The 23,836-nt window shown below is 36.1% G+C and overlaps 1 protein-coding gene across 26 annotated transcripts in view; it reads left to right on the top strand.

Moving 5' to 3' along the window:
- Positions 1-23,836, top strand: part of Fer (FER tyrosine kinase) — a 432,292-nt gene that overhangs the window by 278,139 nt on the left and 130,317 nt on the right. For all 26 annotated transcript variants that reach the window (XR_016535240.1, XR_016535241.1, XM_090331531.1 and 23 more), the window contains one exon: positions 20,526-20,649. Coding sequence is in view for 24 of the 26 variants with exons in the window: in XM_090331531.1 (XP_090187657.1) it covers positions 20,526-20,649 (124 nt within the window). In the remaining 2 variants the exon portion in view is untranslated. The remainder of the gene's footprint in view (positions 1-20,525; positions 20,650-23,836) is intronic.

The following is a 23,836-nucleotide window of genomic DNA, read 5'->3' as shown; positions in this document are numbered from 1 at the left end:
TCACACCAATGTAGAACTAAAAATGTGGTTCTAGCACTTACCAAAAGGGGCCTTCAAACTCTGTCATGGCACCTTTAACCTAACTTTAACCCACTGCCAATTGTATAATAGCATTACTTCACATTTGTTGTTTTTGCCAGTCCTGGGGTATGAACTCATGGCCTGAACACTGTCCTTGGGCTTTCTCAAGGCTAGAGCTCTACCACTTGAGCCACAGCACCACTTCCTGTTTTTTCTAAGTTTGTAGTACCAAGGAATCAAACCTAGGGTTTGTGCATGCTAGGCAAGCACTCTACCACTAGGTTCAAACTCCCGACCCTTCTTCAGAGTTTTGAGATCAAGAAAGGAACAAGACTGATTTGATTCTCAATGTTACATACAAAAATTATCATGGACAGTTGTAACTGAACTATTTAAATGATACAAATAATTTACTTAAGAAAACTTTATTCTCTTGAATTTACATTTGGAGATAATATATTCTTATTAAAAAAAACTTTGATATGACCTAAATTGGAATAATTTATTTATACTGTACATTTCCTTTTGTAAGAAGTGTTTCCTTTTAAGACTCTTAACATTAATAAAAATGAAAATATTTCCAGTTGCAATTTAAATCGGACAATACTTTGATACAGTGCCAAATGTTTTTAAAGAACATTTACAAAGATATCATCTATAAATTAGTATATCTTTATGAGCCCCATGTACTGCTTAATATGCTATAGTCACCAAAAGTTCTAATATTCTGAGTTGTAAATTTGTGTAGTTTATATGTGACATAGAATTGATAAACATTTGCTCTTCCACCTTTTTGGTATACCTCCGTGGTTGCTGGCCTCTACCTTCTAGTGATTTGTTGATCTAAATGTCACATTCAAAAAGTGTTAAGAAAACTGAAAATGTTCCTGTTGCTATATGACTTCTCAAATGAATAGTTTTTGCAAAGTACAACCCTAATCATAACTCTTAGGCTATATGTACCTATAGGAGGTCTGTGAGCAATCACAAGACATGGCTTCGAACCTTTTTGTAGATCCATTTGATGGTATTTGAGGCTCTGTAATGATTGAAAGTGTACGAATTATGAGTATATCTGTATCATTACAAATTCATGAGTATTTAAGGGAACTGTAGCCCTCTATTATTTTTGTGTCTTATTAGTTACATAGGAAAATCTTAAAATTGCCAGAGATAACAGGGTTTGCAATGTTTCTGAATGGTAAGAAACTTTGCTTAAGTAAATGTTAGTCATGACTAGAACTGCTAAGACTGGTGAAAGCCCCTGAAATTTAAATAAAATCATACAATGCTTACTTTTTGAACCAATGAATACATTTTTCCCAATACTTAGTACATATGCACTTAGCAACTTCTTATCACTGTGAGATTTTCATTTTATTAGAACTATAAGGAAATCAGTCATTTTATTAAAAACTGTAGAGAGTCAATCTAATTTTTCCATTAGTAAAATAATACGTCACTCCATTAAGAACATTTCAGAGTCCATCTAATTTCCCATTAGTAAAATATATATGAAAATCATTTGAAAGTTTTTTGCTTAGTGAATGCATGAAGGTGAAAATGAATATGTATACACTTGGGCATCTTCCATGTGCAGCTTATAAGTATTCAGGTCCTACTATAACAGACTTTAAATAAAAGCTTCCAAAGATACATGTAGTACTGTTCTCAGTTTTAACTTGGTAGTCCTTTCTCTTCAGAAAAATTTTTAAAAATTCAATAGTTCCCAACCACACATAGGAGGGGTATATGTAAGGGGACTTGTGGCTGGTGTAACCAGGCCTTCCACCTGTGTGTTGTTTTGACAGAAGAAAAAAAAAAGCTACTCAAGAGGCTGAGAACTGAGGACCAAGGTTCAAAGCCAGCCTGGGCACAAAAGGACCTGAGGCTGTTATCTCCAATTAACATGTAGAAAACAGGAAGTGGGGCTTGGCTCGGGGGTGGGGTGGTAGCCTTGAGCTGAAGAGGTCAGGGATAACACCAAGGCCCAGTTCAAGCCCCATGACCAACCTCGCCACCCCCCCCCCCCGACCCCGACACACACAGAAGACAAGGATAATGGCTTCTCAGAATGAAAATTGTGTGTGTGTATGTGTGTGTGTGTGTGTGTGTACAGGTGAGAGGTAGGAGTTACAGAATCTGCAAGAAGTAGAGGAAAGTTGAGATCAGTACTGGGTGTGCTGTGTAGATGGAAGGGCATTTTACCTCTTGATCAGGTCTCCATGGGCACTTTTGCGCAGTCAGTTACAGTGGCATTGAAAAAGGTAAGTTCCTATCCTCCAGCAGCAAGTCACAGGTCAAAGATTCTGGCTTCCAGTGTCAACTTGTTATGAAAACATGTAAGTAGATTGACCAACTAGATCAGCAACTTTAGCTGCTATGATGTTACCAAGGTTTATGCAGTGATGCTGACCCAGATTAAAAAAAAATAGTATTTATAGTCAAATGATGTCTGTGTGTGCACAGGTCCTGTCCACATGCTCATAATAGTCTCCATGTAGGCAGACACTCTGTCTGGTTTTCTGGACCTATTCTTAGAAGGGCCATAGACTGACAGGGTAAGCAGAGAACTGCTAAGGTTTTCTTGTAAATTCTATGCCTTTCCAGTTCTATGTTTTCTCTATTCAGAAATCTCTTATTTGTTTTTCAAGAAATGAAGAATGATTTTAACTTTGTGCATTGATACCTAATATGCATCACTCTGGTTATAAAGTACTCTTTTCTTTCTTTACTTTGTAGTTTCCCCCCCCTCCAGATTTGGGGCTTGAACTCAAGGCCTGGGAGCTGTTCCTGAGCTGCTTTTGCTCAAGGCTAGTGCTCTACCATTTGAACCACAGTGCCATGTTCAGCCTTTTGGGGGGTAGTTTATTGAAGATAGAAGTTTGACCGACTTTATTGCCCAGGATGGCTTTGAACCATGATCTCAGATGTCAGCCATCTGAGTAGCTAAGATTTCAGGCATGAGCCACTAGCACCCAGCTAATATATTTAACAGAATCATTTGTTAACTATTAAGACGAGAGATTATGTTGGGGTTTTCATTCATCTATTCCAATCAATAGTAATTAAATATCTGATATGTATGTTAAATGCTGACAAAAAAAGCAATAGACAAACTGGCGAAAAACTTGAACATAAAAGGAAAACTCATTTCTATCTTGTGGGAAAAGAAATATGTTAAATAGATAAAGCAATGCTGTATGTGTGTCTGTGATGGGCAGGAAAGAAATGCACAGAAGCAATTGTTGGCAAAGGAAAAGCTAAACTTGGAGAAAGTGACCAAGGAATGCCTCAGTATGGGGGAGATAGCTGATTAAAGCCTGATGTTAGGGGCCAGCAGCTTAGCCTAGTGGTAGAGTACTCATCTAGCATGCATGAAGCCGTGGGTTCAATTCCTCGGTACCACATACACAGAAAAAGCTGAAAGTAGCACTGTGGCTTAAGTAGCAGAGGACTAGTCTTGAGCAAAAAGTGTCCAAGGGCACTTCCCAGGCCCCTGAGTTCAAGCCCCAGGACTGGCAAAAAACAAAACAAAAACAAAAACAAAAAACAAAACCCACAAAACATGATGCTAGTGAGGGAACAACCATTTCAGTATGAATGAGGAGTGCAGGAGGAGAATGGATCAAGGAAGGTAAAGTAAGGAGACAGGGCTAGGGAAGGGTATGGCTCAAACCAAGAAAAATCTTGTTGGTCTCAGTAATGATTTAATACAGTTGGAGTGATTTTTGTTGTGATTACTCTTGACCATTGAAAATTGCTGCTGTCCTCAACAGGTAACTAATACAACAGAAGCTTACACTTAATGACAAAATTGCAAGGAAATAGGAAATATCTTTCAGACCTCCAAGCTTAAGAGTTACTGTTTTCTCACGTAGAAAGGCATATATATGTAAACATGCAATTTTATATTTATATAAACCCACATATATACATGTATTTTTTCCTCTTTACACATCAGAGTAAACTTTTATGGATGAAACAAGTATTCTACTTGCTAAATGTTCATTCCATAACCAGCAAAATTATTACTTCTGAAAATATATTATGCAGCATTCTTAAGCTTCAAATTTATTGTTGGGATAATGTATAGATTACAGTTAAATTTGTAAGGTAATGGGTGCATTACTTCTCCAACCTAGATACCCCTTCTCATGTTTTTGTCCTCCTCCCACCCCCTCCCAGTTATCTTGTTTTCCCCCTTCCTTTCTTGATTTCAAATAAATACACAGATACAACATACCAGGTAACAAAGTTAGATACAGTAACCCACATGAGATTATCCATAAAGGGAGAAAAATAACTGCACATAGTACATTGAGAACAATAATCACAAAGATAAACCTCTTGTTTCCATATTCTAGACTTCATTTAGTCTCTTTAGCTTTTCAGCTGTTGTGATCCTTTGCCAGGAAAGTGAGCCTGTGTTCCTTTGAGTCTGGCTTATTTCACTTAAGATTTTTTTCTAAGTCTTTCCATTTCCTTACAAATGGGCCAATGTCATTCTTTCTGATGGCAGCATAGAATTCCATTGTATATAAATACCACATCTTGTTGATCCAGTCATGAACTGAGGGACATATGGGTTGGTTCCATATCTTTGCTATGGTAAATAGTGCTGCAATGAACATCATTATGCTAGTGGATTTAGTATGTCCATGTTTCTGGAATATTGGGTAAATGCCAAGTAGTGGAATTGCTGGGTCATAGGGGAGCTCTATGTTTAGTCTTTTGAGGAATTGCCATACTGCTTTCCATAGTGGTTGAATGAGTTTGCACTCCCACCAACAGTGTAGTAATGATCCCTCCTGGCCACATCCCCTCCAGCATCTGTTATTAGATTTCTTGATCATGGCCATTCTAACTGGAGTGAGGTAGAATCCCAGAGTTGTTTTGATTTGTATTTCTTTTATGGCCAGAGATGTCAAGCATTTCTTCATCTGTCTATAGGCCATTTTATTTCCTCTTCCGAGAAGTCTTTCTTGAATCTTTAGCCCACCTTTTAATGAGCTGGTTGCATCTTTGAGGAGTTATTTTGGACAGATTGAAAATTTTGAACTAGAGATATATTTTAAATATGAAGCCCTTGTCTGTTGTGTGGCCAGTGAAGATCTTCTCCCACTCTGTGGGCTTTCTATTTAACTTGCTAGTTATGTCCTTTGCCATGCAGAAGCTCTGCAATTTAATGCAGTCCCATTTGTCCTTTTTCTTTAATTGTTTCTGGATCTTCATTAAGAAAGTTTTGACCTGTGCCAAGGAGTCCTAGTGTATCTCCTATTCCTTCCTATAAAGTTCTGATAGTATCTGCTTTTACCTCTAGGTCATTGACCCATTTGGAATTCTAGTGTAGGGTGACATACAAGGATCCAGCTTTAGTTTTCTACAGGTGATTAACCATCATTCTTACTGCTCTTTTTCAAAAACCAGTTTTGTGGTCTGATCTGATACTGCTCTTATTTAGATACATACCCCTTTTCTCTTGTAGGTATTCAAATGCTTTATAACCAAAGCCATCCTCACAAATTCATCTTGAGGGATTGCATTTTGTATTAAGGATTGTATTGCACATTGTCAGTGAAAATTACATTAGAAACTCTCATAACAAATTTTATATGTATGTTATTCATTGGCTTTCATTTGCCTTTCTGTAAAATTGTAGTTGATTGTCATTGGTACAATTTAAAACTATGCATTTCAATTCCAGAAAGAATGTGATTCAGTATCTGACACAGCTGTGCCTGATATTGTGAGCCTAATAAATACACCAAAAACTGTAAATTTATTAGAAGAATCTAGGTAAATGTATTCTTTCTATCTTGAAAACCACAATGTCTTCTCCATCCAACATGAAACACAGTAAATAAAAGTGATCATTAAATGTATGATACATATTTTCAGGTTAATGACAATGTAAGCCCTTATTTAAAATACGTGAAAGGTGAAGGTAGTTTTTGGGAGATCACATAGCAGCCAACTTATAAAAAAAATCCATCTACTTGGTGGTAATATATATTTTACAAGATAAATTGCTTGTTCGTTTGGAACCATTATCAATGATTTTTGACATTTGTCCAAGAAGGTAGAAATCTCACGTACTTATCTTTGAAGTTTTTGTTGTTTTAGCCAGTACTGGAACTTGAAGTAAGGGCCTGGGCACTGTCCTTGAACTTTTTCAAGGCTAGCACTCCACCTCTTGAGCCACAGCACCACTTGTGGCTTTTTCTGTGTATGTAGTACCAAGGAATTGACCCCAGGCCTTCGTGCATACTAGGCAAACACTCTACCACTAGGCTACAATCCTAGCCCTGGAACAATTGCTTTTTAACTATCAGTTTATATTAAATTCTTAAGCAGAATTTCTAATGAGGCTCTGATTTGAAAGGATTTGCATTATTTGTGTACTGTTAGCTTTGAGTTACTTAGCCAGTATTCATTGAACACTAGCTATGATCTAGCCTATATCCATGACTTTTCAAAGAATTGTACTGTGTGATACAAGTTTAACATAACAAATTTATGACATAAACTTTTCAATGAAAAAAGCCTGTTGAACATCTCTAAGATTCCACCTCACTCCAGTTAGAATGGCCATGATCAAGAAATCTAATAACAGATGCTGGAGGGGATGTGGCCAGGAGGGATCACTACTACACTGTTGGTGAGAGTGCAAACTCACCACTATGGAAAGCAGTATGGCAATTCTTCAAAAGACTAAACATAGAACTCCCCTGTGACCCAGCAATTCCACTACTTGGCATTTACCCAATCGTCCAGAAACAAGGACATACTAAATCCACTAGCATAATGATGTTCATTGCAGAACTATTTACCATAGTTAATTCTAGTGCAGGGTGACAAAGATGGATCCAACTTTAGTTTTCTGCAGGAGCTTAACCAGCTCTGCCAGCACCACTTGTTGAAGAGGCTATCTTTCTTCCATTCTATTTTTTTGGCTCCCTTGTCAAAGATTATGTGGCCATAGGTCTCTGTTTAATATGTGGGTCCTCAGTTCTATTCCATTGGTCTTCAGGCCTGTTCTTGTGCCAGTACCAAGCTGTTTTGATAATTATAGCTCTGTAATAGAGTCTAAAGTTTGGTATTGAAATTCCTCCTGCGCTGTTCTTTCTGCTAAGAAGTGTTTTTGCTATACGGGGGTCTTTTATTATTCCATATGAAATTTTGGATTGCCTCTTCTATTTCTTCAAAGAATGACTTTGGGATATTGATGGTTATTGCATTGAATTTGTATATAGCCCTAGGCAAGATTGTCATTTTCACGATGTTGATACTTCCAATCCAGGAGTATGGGAGGTTTTTCCATTTCCTTAGTTCTGCTTTAATTTCCTTTTTCATGGGTTTAAAGTTTTCATCAAAAAAGGTCCTTTACATTCTTAGTTAAGGTAATTCCTAGTTACTTTATTTTCTTTGAGGCTATTGCAAAAGGAGTTGCTTTCCTGATAGTTGCCTCATTCCTCTCACTGTTGGCATAAAGGAAGGCAGTTGATTTTTGAGGGTTAATTTCATACCCTGCTACCCTTCCAAAGTTTTGAATCAGCTCAAGGAGCTTGGGAGTAGAGTCTATAGGATTCTTTAAATACAGAATCATGTCATCTGCAAAGAGGGATAGTTTTATTTCCTCTTTCCCTATTTGGATCCCCTTTATGTTTGCATCTTGCCTTATTGCACTGGCAAGGAATTCTAGGTTTTGCCTATTGTAAACCTCTGCTAGGAGAGTCCAAGGTTTATAATAATTGACAAATGAGGAAAACCATTGAGCTTATATTCCTTTGAGTCTGGATTACTTCACCTAATATTTTCTAAGTCTTTCCATTTCCTTAGAAATGGGCAGTGTCTTTCTGATGGCAGCATAGAATTCCATTGTGTATAAATATATATTCTTACACTCATATTGTGTTCAGTGGAATTTGGTCTCATTGGCACAGTACATACATGGGATTGATCCTAGGACTTTGCATATGCTAAGCAAGCACACTACCATGTGATCTACAACCCAGCCATTGTTGTTAGCATCAAGTCTGGCCCCCAACTGTGATCTCCCTGCTTCTGCTGGCCTCCCAAGTATCTAGAATAACTAGCATTCCTTGACACTTGCTGCTATATGTACTTTTCCTGTAAATGCTAGATGATGCCTTTTGGGGAAGAATACACAGATTCCAGATAGAATAGCTATTGACACATTATGTCTTTTAAAAATGAGTGTCTTAATAAGAGTTTTCCCTGCCCAGACATGTACCCCCTAAGCAGAAATAGCTTTTAAGTAAATCTGAGAAAAATGTTATTGAAAAAGGTAAAACAGGCAACTTCTTTAGTCCTGTAAATTTAAAAACAAAAGATAAGGTACATTTTTTTTCAGAGACTGGTCTGAAATATGTTTGCGCATATGCATTGCCTATAGAATGTGCTGAACTTTTGAAGTACTAATGATAGAGAAAAGTTAGGAAATTTAGGAGTTTCCTATGGTAAACAAGGTAATAGCTATATAATATTGAGTGCCAAGTATTTTATTGATGAGTAGAAGTTAAGCCCAGAGAGCTTAAATGAGCAAGGTTACCACGTTTCGTGCGTTGCTAAAAAAAGGCCCTAAGTTACTGTGATTTAGATTCAATCTGTGGGGAATGACAGACTATAAAAAAGAATAATTAAAGGAAAATCAGTGTTGATAGTCTTTTCTGTATGATTTAGAGAAAAAGACATATTTAGAAATATATGAGGAACAAATAATTCAAGAAAATTTCAAGATTATGCTAATGCTTGATATAAAAAATTTAGATATGAATATGTAATTTCAGAAACTTGCTTGAACTTAATGGCATTTTCTCCTCTTAGGAGACTTGGTATTTTTTTCCTCTTCTACCTAGTTTAATTTTCTTTTTAAGACAAAACTTATTCTAGGGAAAAAAAGAGCAACCTCTATATTATGTTAAAGAATGAAAACTATAAGATAACTTGTTAGCATATATTTTAGCTCAAGTATTTTTCCAGAGTAATAATGTCTCTGGGTTTGTTCTCAGGACTTTGAGCCCTCAGGCTGGGTATGTTTTCCTTCAGTAGTTGTTACAACAAATGCACATAAATGAAGTCAAGTGCATCCACTAAGCCATTACAAAACCCATGGGAAAACCCAGGATGTGGGCTTACAGGAGATTTTCTAGTGGTATGGAGCTGCACTCCTGCTTTCATACTCCTTTACAAGATGTAGAAGAAAGGCCATCGATAATCAAGTACCCTACATGGATGTTAGTGTTAGAAATAATCATGCTTTGCAGCAAAATGGCAGCCAGAAGAAAGAGATGCAGAAAAATCAACTTTAATTAAACTCTTTCTTTCAAATATACTTCACAGTTTATATGCAGGAATAATTTATCACCATGTGAGTGAACACTTAATAGTTGGCACGGTACAAAATAGGCAAATATTTTATTTCATATGTTCTTTGCTCTTTCTTCCTTGTTAAATTCCTGTAGAGACAATATTAACTTTGACTTGGGCTGGGTGGCTTAAATCATACATTTTGTGGATGGCCCAGTTTAAGAGCAGGTACCTCTATAGAGGTATATAGAGACAGACATAACTATACAATTGTCTGCATGTCTGTCTGTGTCTGTCTGTCTGTCTTAAGTTTTCTGTGTCATGTGTATCATCTATCTGTCCTTTGTCTATCTCTGGTAACTATTAAGAGGCTTTCAGCCTGTTAAGAACACAGTATTTGCATTAAGTGCCTCTACCATAGATCTTTCCATTTGCATCAAGTGCCTCTACCATAGATCTTTCCATCTATCAGTGAGCATTTTACTCAGTGGTTTCTTCTTATAGAGAAGGAGCGAGAGCCTGACAGGGAGGAATGGACAAGGTTATCAGATGAATTACTGGCATATACCAAATCTCAAACTCCCTCACTGAATCCCACAGCTCTTCCTGTCAGTGCCAATGGCCTTATTTTAGGATCTTCCCTCCCCTCCAGCTCTCTGCTCTTTTTTACATAGTCTATTTTGCTTACTAAAAGCATCATTTGATAGATTATTTAAATGTTGCATCTGAGGGTGAAACTTAAATAATTATGATTCTCCTTTATGTATTTGTTTATCTTGAGAGAGTGTCTGTTTAGCCCAGGCAATGCTTCACCTCACTATGTACTCAAGACTGGCCTCACACCTGGGATTACAAAAGAATCTGATCATGTTGATTGATACAGCCTCTTAAAACTTGTATTTCTCTTACACAAGCTTCTACTAATTCCAGAGGGGTTTTTTCCATATATTTTTATTGTAATTAATAGAAGGGTTACATTATATTCATCAGATAGAGGGTGCATTACTTCACATACATTGATATCCTTCCTCATGTCTTGGTCCCCATTTCCCTTCCCCCCACCCCTGCCTCTCATCTTGTTTTCCTTCCTTCCCTATCTCATTTCAAATAACCAAATACGCATATATACAGTATATCAGATAACAAGGTAAAATACTGTAACAATATGAGATAACCAAGGGACAGCAAAAAAGATGAGAGATAACAGTACATTATGGCTTTTGTTTCTATATCCTAGAGGTCCTTTCATTTAGCATCATACTATATGGCCTTATGTATGTAGATTTTGTTCTATTGTAAATCTCTGCTAGGAGAGTCCACGGTTTGGTATTTTTCTTAAAGCGCTCTATATTATACTTTACTATAAAACTAATCCATAAATCAATACTACATTTGTAAAATTACATAATGGTTGAATATACTTTCTACATTGTTTTTTGGCTAAAAATACCCTAGAAAAGACATTTGCTCAACATTTTTAACATGTATTTAGCTACTACCGAAAGCCATCCATACTTCAATTAATCATAGAGCTTGCTGTAAGTAATAAGAATGTGTATAATCTTTTTTTTTTCAGTTTGAGGTTCGATTCTTTTCTGCATAATTTTTCTTGGATACATATCTATAAAAATAACTCAAGTATATTAACAATACTTTGATAATTTTTTTGACAGTCCTGGGCTTGAGCTCAGAGCCTGAGCACTGTGGTTCTTGGACTTTCTCAAGGCTAGAGCTCTACCATTTGTGCCTCTGCACCACTTCTGGCTTTTTTCTATGTATGTGGTACCGAGGAAACAAACCCGGGTCGTCATGCATGCTAGGCAAGCACCCTACCACTAGGCCAAACTCCCAGCCCCACTTTGATAATTTTTATGTATCAGTAAAGAAACATGAAAAAACAAATTAGGAACTATTTCAGAAGGACAGAAACTCTTTATAGTCTAATAAAAATATCAAAAATTTTTTCCCAAGATTAATTCTTCCAGTTGGGATTTTACAGCACCCACCTCACTTTTTATAGTAATGCTACAGAGTAGCATTAATTTATAGCCATTTTTTCCCCTAAGAATACCACCAAAACTTCAGGATTATTACAAAAGGAAGACAGTGGCCAAGGAAAGCAGCAGAGAGTTGAGCTGAACATAAGAAATCTGTAAGATTTCAGAGTGGAAAATATTATTTTCTCTAACAACACACCTAGTTTGTGATTTTGGTAGTTTTGCCAACATCTCTGTATTAGACAGAGATGATTATTATTATAGGGAGCCACTGAGACAAGCCAACTTCGTTCACAGCTCTTCACGTTGTCTACCTTTTATGCACTTCCCTAAAGTTCAGCTATATTGTCTGCTTTTTATACACTGTCTTTTATCAGGTAAGTTATTTTTTAAAAACTGCATAGTGCTAGATTTTAACAGTTGTGCTAAAATGAGAAATGCTGAGCCATTGTGAGACAGAACTGTTAGTGAGTCACTGGGAAGAATCACAAAAAAAGATATTCAGAGTAACTACAATGAACTTGGCTTGATTTTTATACCACCTTGATTTCTCCTTAATATATAAATGGAATCCCAAATCTATCTGGTCTGGTCACTTAGCCAGATCAAAAATTTTTCTGAATGTTAGTTAGAATAAGCAAAAATGTTAAATGATACCTAACAGTGATCAACAGAAATAGCTTTGCTGAATGTAAATAATAGAATTTACTTTTTTCAGATTGAACCTATTTCCATTCATTTCAAAAGATTGTGTCAATATGTTAAGGCCCATTGCCACTGCAGGGCCATATCCCTCATTTTCTGGTTCTTTCCAGACCACTGAGAAACCCTGTTTCATTACTTACATTCCTTTCCCCTTTTATAATTTTATTTGTTTTCTGTTTTGTTTTGTTTTTTTTTTTAAAATGATGCATTGTTGCTATGTAGTCCATAATCCTCCTACCTTAGCCTCTCAAGTGCTGGTATTACAGGTGCATTTCACCAGGGCTGGCACATTGTCTTTCTATGAATATATTTACTTAACTCCTATTCATATACTTATTTGACTCCTATATAGCCCATAACCAGTATGCTTTCTCTCTTGGCTCAGTGACAGCCAAATAGTAGAATAAAAACACAGAGAATGACTTATAATACAACTGATGATATTACTGCATTTTAAATATTTCAAATTTTACAAATACATCTATTTAGAATTTTCATGTTTTGCACTATGTAGAAATGAAGTATTTGTGTAATTTGTTTTATACAGGAAGAAACTACGGGGCTAGAGGATTTAGTGTAAACCTACAAATAAGAAATAATTTCTGATAGTAGCCAGCACCAACACTGCCAGATTGTAGGAAGCATGTCAGGCTGGGCTCAAGAAGGGCTCAACAGGCCTTCAGAGGGGCCCAACATGTTACGATCCATAAAGAACACCTGAAGAATAAGAATACAAAAAGAGCAAACTTATACACACAGTAGTGGCATTCCGTCACCCCTTGTCTCAGCAATTAAGTGCTCAAGTACATGGTATAGAATATAGTAATATTTAAATAATGCTATGGACAATTAAGTGTTCTATTTATTGCCATCAAGATTTTTTTCATATGCTTTATATATAGGAAAAGCATTAGAATCTGTGGCTTATGTTGCAGAAAAAGCATTAGTCTTTGACTTATGTTGAATTTACTTATACTCTCATCTGAGGGTAACTTTGCCTTAAAATGAGCATGTATTCTAGTTATTCTTCTCTGTCAAACTGAATAGATTTGAAAAATCAAGCAAGCCTGTAAAAAATATCCATTTCCTTTGAGCTTCCTTCAAGAAAGAACTAACAAAATAGCTACTTCTATTGCACAATTAGAAGAAATATAAGCTCTGTTCTCACTATAGAAAGAAGATATGCCAGGTCAAATGGCAGAATCCTTAAGCAAAATGCTTACCTGAGGGCATTATAGCCAAGTAAGAAGTGATGCCCAAGGAAGATTATAGTCACTTCAAAGTAATCTGTCCAGGAAAAATCTGTCATATTATGTTCTGCAGTTTTAGATTAGACCTTCTCTCTATAAACAGCACTGCAGTGTGGTTGTCAAACACTAGGTAAGTCCCAGACACATACATTGTCATCTCCTAACCCCGAACCTGCCCCAACACATTGCTAATGTATTCTTGGAGCCATGTCTAGCAGTGAGTCAGTTCAAAAGACAAGGGTAGCCTGGCAGGTGGCACACGCCTGTAGTCCTAGCTACTCAGGAGCTGAGATTTGAGAATGAATGTGCAAAGGCATCCCATGCACAAAAGCTCAATTAACCTCTAGTAAAAGAGAAGTGGAGCTTGGCTCAAGGGTAGGGCAGTAGCCTTGAGCTGAAAAGCTCAGGGTTAGCACCCAGGCTGAGTTCAAGCCCCATGACCCAAAGGAAAAAAAAAATGTCTTTTTGGCAGCATATCCACATTTTTGTGTGTCCTGACTTAATGCTCTGCATTTAAAGTAAGGCAATAGAAAGTTGATAGCCGTTTTCAGTTTTCTCAATTGATAGAGATAGCAGTTTTCTCTCATTTCTGCCTGCCTAGGCAGAAAAGTCTCTAAGACACTTACCTCTAATTAACCTACCCAAAGCCAGGAGTGGAGCTGTGGTACAGGTGGTAGAATCCAGCCTCGAGTGAAAAAGCCAAGGGGACAGGCACCCTTGCCCTGAGTTCCATTAGAAGTAATGTAATAAACACCCTTTGGCCTACAGTACTAGCCCACAGATAAAGCATTGATAGTTTATATGAAGTATTAATGAAGTATTCCTGTTCATAAGAAATGAGTAGTGAAGGGCTAAATGAAGCATTGCTCAATTTGAGTTAAGCAGATTGAAGAAAGTTAACTTTTGGTGAGTTGGGATGTCTGAATAATGGCAGTGAGTAATCTGGATATTGCAAATTTATTCCATGTTTATTTGAGCTCTAAAATAAAAGTGCTTACTTAGCCCATAAGTAAATGGCTGTTACGAAGACAGGAAAGGAGTAGGAAGAAGAATAGAAGTTGAATATATAAGATAAAGTATGTGTATCAGTTACTTTTTCATCACTGGGATCAAAATGTTGACAGCAACAAGGGAAGAAAGCTTTCTTTTGTTAGGATTTCTGAGTGTTCACTCAGCATGGAATTGCTTGGCCTCATCCACGTGGACACAGGAGTATTATGGTGGTAGAAATATTTAGAGGAGGAGATTATCATCTAATGATAGGAAGCTGAAAAATAGTGGCATCTGAGACAAGATAAAGCGCTCCTAAGAGCCCGTCCCCTGCAGTGTCTCTCCTCCAGCTATACTGTATCTATCGTGTTGCATGTGTACTGGAAACTCTCAAAATAGTACCAACTGGGACCAAGAGGTTAATACATGAACTTGGAGGGATATTTTATAGTCAAACCATATTACTAGGGAGACTTTTTAAAAATGCTGGGATCCATGAACAAAATGACAGCATAAATGATTAGGTTGATAATGAGAATTGGACTGGAGACCAGTAAAGGAACACCAACTCCCTAACAGACCATACACATGCAGAGGTGGACTTCATAGTCCTGAGGTAAGCAAGAGTCAATTGAAGATCTATGAAGTAAAATAAGAACTGATGCTAAATGCTCAAAAGTTTAGCATATAAAAACTGGGAGTCCAGTGATAGTGACTAAATCCCCTCTATAGCCTCACTTTTTACTAGGTCTGCAATGTTCTTAGAGCTTGCTTTATCCAATGAACAAAATACAGAGGAATTGAGCAACTTGTCTAAGCTTCTACAATTGCCAACAAAGTGGGAGTGAGAAAGTTGATGGTCTCCAAATTTATATAGTAAAATTCTATTAAATTTTTAAGTCACACAGAAAACATTAAGGTGTTTTTTACAAAACTATTTTTTTTGTCTTTTCCTTTTTGGTACTAGGGATCAAAATTGGATGTTGGACTTCATAGGCAAGCTCTTTGCTATTGAGTAGCATCCCAGCCCTAGGATGTTGTTTTTTAAAAAAAATTAACTAGAACTGGACAACATGAATGAGTCTTAACTATTTTCAGAAAACTGGGCAAAGGACTTGACTAACACTTTTTTAAACAGGATAATAAATATTATGCTCAACTAATCAGAGAAATTCAAGTAAAACGATAATGGCACAGTCATGCTTGTTAGGGTGACTTCTGTAAAAGACTTGTTGGTGAGGATGTGGAGAAGTGGATCTCTTTTGCACTGTTGGGTGATTCTAAAAATGAGAAAGGTATTGTGGAACTGTGGAACTCTCTCACAACTTAAAACCAAACTATAGGTAACCCAGCCATCCCACTTCTAGTTATAAAATGATAAGAATTTAGGATTTGAGGTGTTTTTGCCTCTCAAATAACTCGACAAATTAAGTATGTTTAACTTAAGTATATTATTATTCACAGTATACGTGAATTTGAAAAAGTACCCATGGATAGACTAAATGGATAAACAAAATGTGATGTGTGTGTGTGTGTGTGTGTGTGTGTGTGTGGTTATATACATATATATGACATATATATATGAAAATTGTGTCATACACCATAACATATGAGCCTGAGAACATTATGCTAAATGAAATAAGTAACAGTAAGACAAACAGTGCAGGCCCTGCTTATAAGATATATATGAAATAAACTCATAGAAATAGTACAGTGGAAATTACCAGAGTTAGGAAGCGCAGGAAAGAGTTTTTCAATGAGCAAAGAATTTCAAGCATACAAAAAGTATAAAGTTATAGGAATCTCTACCCAATTATCAGAGTTGAGCTGTGCACAAAAAAATTTGCTTTTTTGTTTTTACCATAATATTTAAAAAGGTGAAAATGAAGACTTTGGTGTTCAGAACTGCTGTACAGAGTCCTTCCTAATTCTTTGCTGTAGTATGCCCTTTGCAAATATACCTTAATGTACTATATTTGGAAAGTTTACAGTATGTGAATCAGTGTTATAATATATTTCAATCATTCAAAATCCCACTATGAACAAAAATGCATAAATGTGAACACATACTTACGTATTTCTAATTATTTAAAACATGTAAAAATCCTTAAAAAATGATCATTAATGTCATTTATTATGGATTTAAAATTTGATTTAAAATTTCTGAAAATATTATTTGCATTTACAGTGGTTTTGACCTTATTAATTTTAAATGTACTTTTGTGTGCCTTTTCTTGCTATTTCTTTTAAACAATCTAAGGATTTCTATAGCTTTCAGGTACACGTCAAGTGAATATTTCACTGATTATTTTCATTTAAAAAATGCCACTGTAACAAATATTTGAATGGTGTTCTAAATCAATATCTTATTTACTTGTTTTTTTTTTCCAATTCTTTCCTGTAGTTTGCTTTTACATCAAGGACAGCGTTGAGGGAGTTTTAAGAAGTCAGTTTTACCATCAGTGTAGGGAGAGACTTGATGAAACCTCTTGTCCCTGGCAGTAAACAGTAGTTTGTAGATAGGAAAGTGGCAGTAGGCTTAGAATCTCAGTGATTGCAGCTATTATTTATAAGTGTGTGAATTGATTGGTCAGTCAACTTTTCTAAGACAGCAAGATCTTTTTTTGTAGCCAGCTCTGTAACAGTATGAAAACAACACTATATTAATATTTGCTTTGAGTACTAGTTTATTTTTAAATGTATAATTGATCACAATGAAATTTAGCACACTTCTTAGGGAGCAAATTAAATATCTTGAAAACAGGAGTGATGAATTATACATTTTACATAACACTGGGGACTAGTGTCTGTCTCTTAATTAACTTTGAAGTTGTTTGAAGATAATTCTCTATAATTTCATTGACAAGAATTCATGAGTAATATTGCCATAACCATTCCTTTTCTCCAATTAAAAACTGTCAAATTAATTTTCTTGTTTACATAATAAACTGTCCAAATTTAAATATCATCATTTCCTCAGAGACCCATTAATACTGAAAGAACAAGTAAGATAACATAACATACTCATAGCATGACTAGAAGTGTTTGGGAAAGAGCTGTTGAAAGCAGCAGTAACCTTTTCCCTCTTAAAATTTGTACAGACTATAGTTAAACCTATCTTTCTTGAGAATTATTCAACAATAATAAATATATTTAATATATTTTAATACTCAAAAGGACTTCCAACATAGGTAGTAGTGTACCTATTAGATATCTTTAGTTACTAGTAAAGAAGATAAATAAAAATTCTGGAGATTTTCATAGTTAATTTAAAAATCTAAAAGGAAGTCATGCTTCCATTAATATAGAGTGAATCAGTGGCTGCAATGTAGCTAACATACATAGTTCAGGATGACCTTGAACTCTTGATTCTCCTCCCTCAGCTTCTCAAATTTTGGGACTACTACTGTACACCACCACACTCAGCTCTTCCCATACTTTTTAGATGCTTTCATCCTAAACTTTGAACATGCCTTCTTTCATCCAGGCATTTTGGTAGTATATGCTGCTTTGAATCATGCCTCAAGCCTATTTTTTGTTGTTTTCACTTTAGTTTCCGTTATTTGCTCGAGTTATTTTTAAGATTATGTCTGGCTTTTCTCCTTGGGCCAGATGGACCACAATACTTTATTTATGTTACACATCATGGCTGGAATGATGAGCATGAACCCCCAAACGTTGCATTTTCTAAGATAGGGATCTAACACTTGGTGGTTGCTAGGCTGGAACTGAGACCTTCCTTTTATTTTTCTCTTAAATAGTTGTTACAGCTGTGAGCCACTGTGCTGTTCCTTTAGCAGGTGATTTTGGTACCTCTTGGTAGGCTGGTATTACTGAGTCACATCTCCTTGTCCTTCATTTTTCTACATATTACATAATTTCATTCTTTTTTGTGATTAAATAATACCTCATGTGTATATATATATATATATATGCCACATTTTCTTCTTTAGTTGATGAACATGTAGACTGATTTTATACTTGGGCTGTCGTATAAAAACATGGTGTGCCGTTATCTCAACTATAAGTTGACTTAGCTTATTTTGGATATGGAATAAGAGTGGAATAGCAAAACCATGTGGTAGCTAGCTATCTTGCTTTATTTTTTGCTTGAACTCTGGGCCTGGGCACTGTCACTGAGCTCTTCTGCTCAAGGCTACCGCCCTACCTCTGAGCCACAACCATACTTCCATTTTCTAGTGATTAACTGGAAGTTAATGTCACAGTCTTTAGTGCCCAGGCTAGCTTTGAATCTTGATTCTCAGATCTCAGCCTCCTGAGAAGCTAGGATTACAGGCGTGAGCCACTATGCCTGGCTAGCTTTATTTTTTATATCATTTTCTGTGTGTGTGTGTGCCAGTACCCAGGGCTGAACTCAGAGCCTTGCTCTCTCATGTGGCTTGCTTGTTCAAGGCCAGTGCTCTACCACTTGGGCCATGTGTCCAGTCCCTATCTTCTGTTTTTAAATTAACCCCTATAAGCATCATAAGATACTTGAAAGACATTAGCATTAAATGTAAAATACATCAATTATTCTCTTAATGTGGATAAATATTGCATGTTTGTGATGGTCAAGAAAATATATTATTAAACTTTCCTTTCTTTAGGCTGGGAGCTTGGCCTAGTGGTAGAGTGCTTGCCTAGCATACACTAAGACCAGCATTTGAGTCCTCAGTACCACATATATAGAAAAAAGCCAAAAGTGGTGCTGAGGCTCAAGTGGTAGAGCTCTAGCCTTGAGAAAGTCCAAGGACAGTGCTTAGGCCCTGAGTTCAAGCCAGGACTGGCAAAAAAAAAATCCTTCCTTTAGCTTGCTTTTTCTTTTTACAAAAATTGAAGCATGAAGCTAAAGGCTTTATTTTCCAATATGGCTAAATGAGTATGAGTATATAAACTATTCATCCAGATTTTTCTCCCTTACAGTGCTTCCCTTTTTCCATTTTGCTTTTCTGTGACTTATATTTTCTGTAGTCTGGTAGAATAAGTATAATATGTTGAATCAGGATGGATGCTGGGTTGTGGGTGAAGGTTAAGGGATAAGATTAAGTTCTAACTAGAACTTGTTAATTTGACTCAGTTATGTAAAATATTGGGTTAGTCATTTTAACATTAGTACTTCAAGATGGATAGTTAAGCAGTCCTCCAGCTGTGAGGCTTATTCTGCGGTTTTTCAGTGTCTCCTGACTTTGATGGATGACTTTGTTACTTTTCTTGATTTTTCCTGTTGGTAACTTTCTTAGCACCTAAGTTAAACAATGTAATACAGAATTCAGCAGAAAGCTCCATTCTCCATTCTCATTTGCATAAAGAGCCCATTCCCTCCCATTGGGGAATTGTTCAATGTCTATTGTGGCATTGTAAGGTGATGAATGGAAATGCAGGTTGCACAGTTGTATGATTTGTTCCTGAGGCACCACTGCCTGCTGGCGCTGCTGGCCATGGTAGCCCGGGGTACTTCCTCTGAAACATGAAGGCTATGGCTGCAGCAGAGGCCTGTGGCTTTCTGCTTTTCAGTCAACTGCTAGACCACAGGGGTTCAAGCTCTAAGGAAATGCAGGTAGTGAAATTTACTCATGGAAAGACGGAGTTCTGAGCCCCATTTATGCCATCTTTCTTTAACTTTATAAAATGTGGCTAACAGTAAATTCTAAATTACTACTTGGATAATGTCAAAGATACCTTAGACCGTGATATATTCCGAAATTTATCCAGGCCACCACTGGAATATTACTTGATACACAAAAATATAGTTAGATTGGTGTCTACATTGTACCCAAATCGTGACTGTCTTTGTCTCCATGTAGAGAATGGTGTGAATAGTTTTCATTTTTAATCCATCATTGAATCTAGTGGTTTATCTAGTATCACATACATTTCTGTTTAGATCATAGTGATTGTAGCCATTTGTTGGATATTAGAAAATAAAACCTGGAATTTTACTAAAGCACACGTTAATGACAGTACCTGTAGCAAAGGAATTATTGTGGCTTTGGGGAATTATTATGCCTGATTTCCCATAGTGTGAAGCACTTTCCTGTAACTAGACAAGACTATGGTGTTAGCCTGTTGACAAGAACTGCATGGTTTTGTTTTGTTTTTTCCCTCCTCACTTTTAAAAAAAGGGTCAAAAATAAGGCCAAATGTGCTTTTTGTTCTGTCAGCCTTAGTCAGCTATGAATGTGGCTTCTGTCATGGTGTACTCTTACTGTTCATTTTTCTATTCCTCTAGGAGGTGATTTTCTCTCCTTTCTGAGAAAGAAGAAGGACGAAATAAAATTGAAACAGCTAGTGAAGTTTTCCTTAGATGCTGCTGCTGGAATGTTGTATCTCGAGAGTAAAAACTGCATACATAGGTAAGGGAAACATTTTCTTAAAATATTTTTCATGTTTAATAATAGGTTGCTAGGAAGTGATGCATTTGGTACAATACTGCAGTAAATTTCTTCCATAACATGTATATTTTCTTACATTTATCTGGTTAAAGTTCACAGAAGCATTTATTTGAAGAAAATACGGAGTTAGACAATAATTTTGAAGTTTCACGGGCTTATTTTAATTGTAAATTGTGGTCTTCGTTCCTTACAGATGCAGTTCTTTGTGCTTTTTTTTTTAACTAAAAAATGTAAATCAGCTTAAGATCTGTGGCAGAATTCATGTCATACCCTGGATAGGGCCAGGTATACATAAGAAAAGCAGAGAACTGATATTTGTATTTTATTTTACAATACTGAGGAAGCTCTGCTGTCAGATTGTTGTAGATGTTATCCAAGCTAGTTTTGTGTTACTAAGTATGGTTTTTTCCCCTGATGTTTGTTATTTTGTGGTCTGGATGTGCTAAGGTTGTTGATGTGATACGGTAATGTTGTCTACTATGTAATTATAGCAAAACATACTTACCTTCATCTTTAGTGTACATTTATTTGGCCCTGGTGGATACTTGATTTCTTTAAAACATTGACTTGTCATTCAGTCTGACTCTGGTGACCTAAAATAATGAGCTATTTTTCTAGGTTAGCAATGGATGCATTTTAAAAATACATTTCAGTTGCAATGCTATTTTAACTGGAAATTAAAACAAAATAAAACTAAGCCAGGCCATTATATATCTATTTCATTTCTATGACTACACACGAAATCACATTACACAAGTTTTCTTGAAGACTTAAGAGTATTTGAGTTTGAACAAGAATTAGTATTATGATTAATTTCACTGGAAGGGAACAGTTTCTGCTAAAAGTATGTTAACATAAAGGATTTTGCTTTTCATTAAGAAAGTTTTAAAGTTTGTTGAGATGCCAAATATATTATGTATCAAACACTCCATCCAATTTTCTACTGTACTTAATCATTTTGTCATAGTTTTTCTTTTTTTAATGATCAGGCCATCTATAGCTTTAGTTAGTAAATATACGTTATTGGCCTTACTGAAGTTGCTGGTGCATTTTCATGAAAAGGAACCATTGTTTCAGTTTCCTGTCTTCAAGAGTGATTATCTTCCTCATAAGGGATTTTTCTGTTTAATTAGAATAAATGTTCTAGAATGCCGGCGACAGTTAGCCTTTTTCTACTTTACTTCTCTGTCCCCATCATAGTATCTGCTGTAATGTGCCCAGCTTTACCTTTTACAACTTTCCATTCATTCACAAATGTTTGAGAGCCATCCTTCGTTTGACTACAATTCTGGCATGTTACACATGGTCCTGTACCATTTGCTGCTGGAAAAGTTTCCCATTTAACATGTTGGACTGTGTCAGTGAGAGTTTTTGATGAATAAGTTTCAGCAGCAGTGCCAACATTCTGCCCTTGCTTGTGGCTCCCTGCAGTATACGTTGGGAAGAATTCAGATCAGCTACAGAGTCAGTAATTAATTAGTCATGTCTCACAAGCACTAATGCAAAAGCCCCAAATTTGTCATCTTTGGTATAGAGTATCTTTTTGTCATTCTTAAACACATGTTTGATGTGATTTTTTTTCTTACTGGCCACAGTATAGTAATGACAGTAATGGTATGTTTTTCTATTCATCCTATTGAGTTGTAGCTTCTTTCTCTTGTTAGTCATGAGTATTAGATAAATTTTATGATTTCTCTATACAATGGTTTTTTGTTGTTCTATAAAGTTACATAAATGCTCTTTGGGATCAGTTCATGTTGTTCTTGTCTTTTTTTAGTGCCTGACATTGTATTGAGAAAAATTATTCCTGTCATTTTAGTGCCTGACATTAGGTTGAGAAAAATTATTCCTGTGTTGAATTTTTCCCATATTTCTGAAGGCAGTAGTCACTACAATGGGATTTGACTTAAATTATATTTAAAAACACACACACATTTAAGACACATAGTCAAAAATATAAAAGTAAAAACACATAGTAGTTACTATGTCGAAAAGTAGTTTTTTTCTCTTTGGAAATAGTTTTAGTGAGATATTTAGAAATGGATTAACATAGGGGCTGGGAGTTTAGCCTAGTAGTAGAGTGCTTGCCCGGCATGTGCGAAGACCCAGATTCAATTCCTCGGAACCAGATGCATTGAGAAGCCAGAGGTGGTGCTGTGGCTCAAGTGGTAGAACGCTAGCCTTGAGAGAGAAACCCCAAGCACAGTGCTCAGGCCCTGAGATCAAGCCCAGGACTGTAAAAAAAAAAAAAATAATATAAAATAACACATATACAACCTTTTAGTTTTTCTTGTAAGCAATAGTCAACATCTCCTATTTCTGACATTCCAACTATTATTAAAATAATTGCATATTTTTGTTGCTGTTTTGAACCCGGGTCTTCGTGCATGGTGGGCATATTTTTGTTGTAGTTTTGAACCCGGGTCTTCATGCATGCTAGGCAAGCACTCTACCACTAGGCCAACTCCTGAACCCCTATTTTAGTCCATTTCTAAATAGCTCAATAAAACTATTTCCTAAGAGGAAAAAAAAAACTTTTCCCTTTAGTAACTGCTATGTGTTTTTACTTTTGTATTTATGTCCAGCAATTCTGAGGGAAAATTTATAAAATGCTTTCAACTTTATATTAATTTATATTATCCCATTCACTGAGTAGAGATTACTGAAACTCAGTGCATGAAGGCATTTCTGACTGTGCCCAGAGCCTTAGAACTTTTGAAGGACACGTTCCTCAATTTTTTTTTATAACTGTGAGAAATGTGGACCAATGTTCCATTAAAGTAAACACAAGTATGACAACTACAAAATGGAAAGAAGTAATTACATTGAGATGACATGCTTTTAGAAAATATTCTTATGCTTTCCATTTAACTTCCAGAAAAGTTAGGTTGATACTGTTCCTGATTGTAACAATTTTCTGCTTCTAACTTGGGAATTGCCAACATCTTGCATTTGGGTTTAATTGTGATCAGCTGTATTTTCTTTGCAATAATTCTGTAGGCCAGTGTGATGTTTTCCCGCCTGCTTGTATTTTATGTGAGTACTGAAGGTACACTGATGAACTGCAGCATGTGTATGTTCACTTACATTGCTTTGTTACTGCATTGTTGACTAGCACTCCACAAAATAGAGTAAACTTCATTAATTT

This window comes from Megascapheus bottae, chromosome 4 (genome assembly GCF_031878675.1).
Source record: "Megascapheus bottae isolate mThoBot1 chromosome 4, mThoBot2.hap1, whole genome shotgun sequence".
Classification (NCBI taxonomy): domain Eukaryota; kingdom Metazoa; phylum Chordata; class Mammalia; order Rodentia; family Geomyidae; genus Megascapheus; species Megascapheus bottae.
The sequence above is the reverse complement of the archived record's forward strand: the minus strand, read 5'-3'. Positions and strand labels throughout refer to the sequence as shown.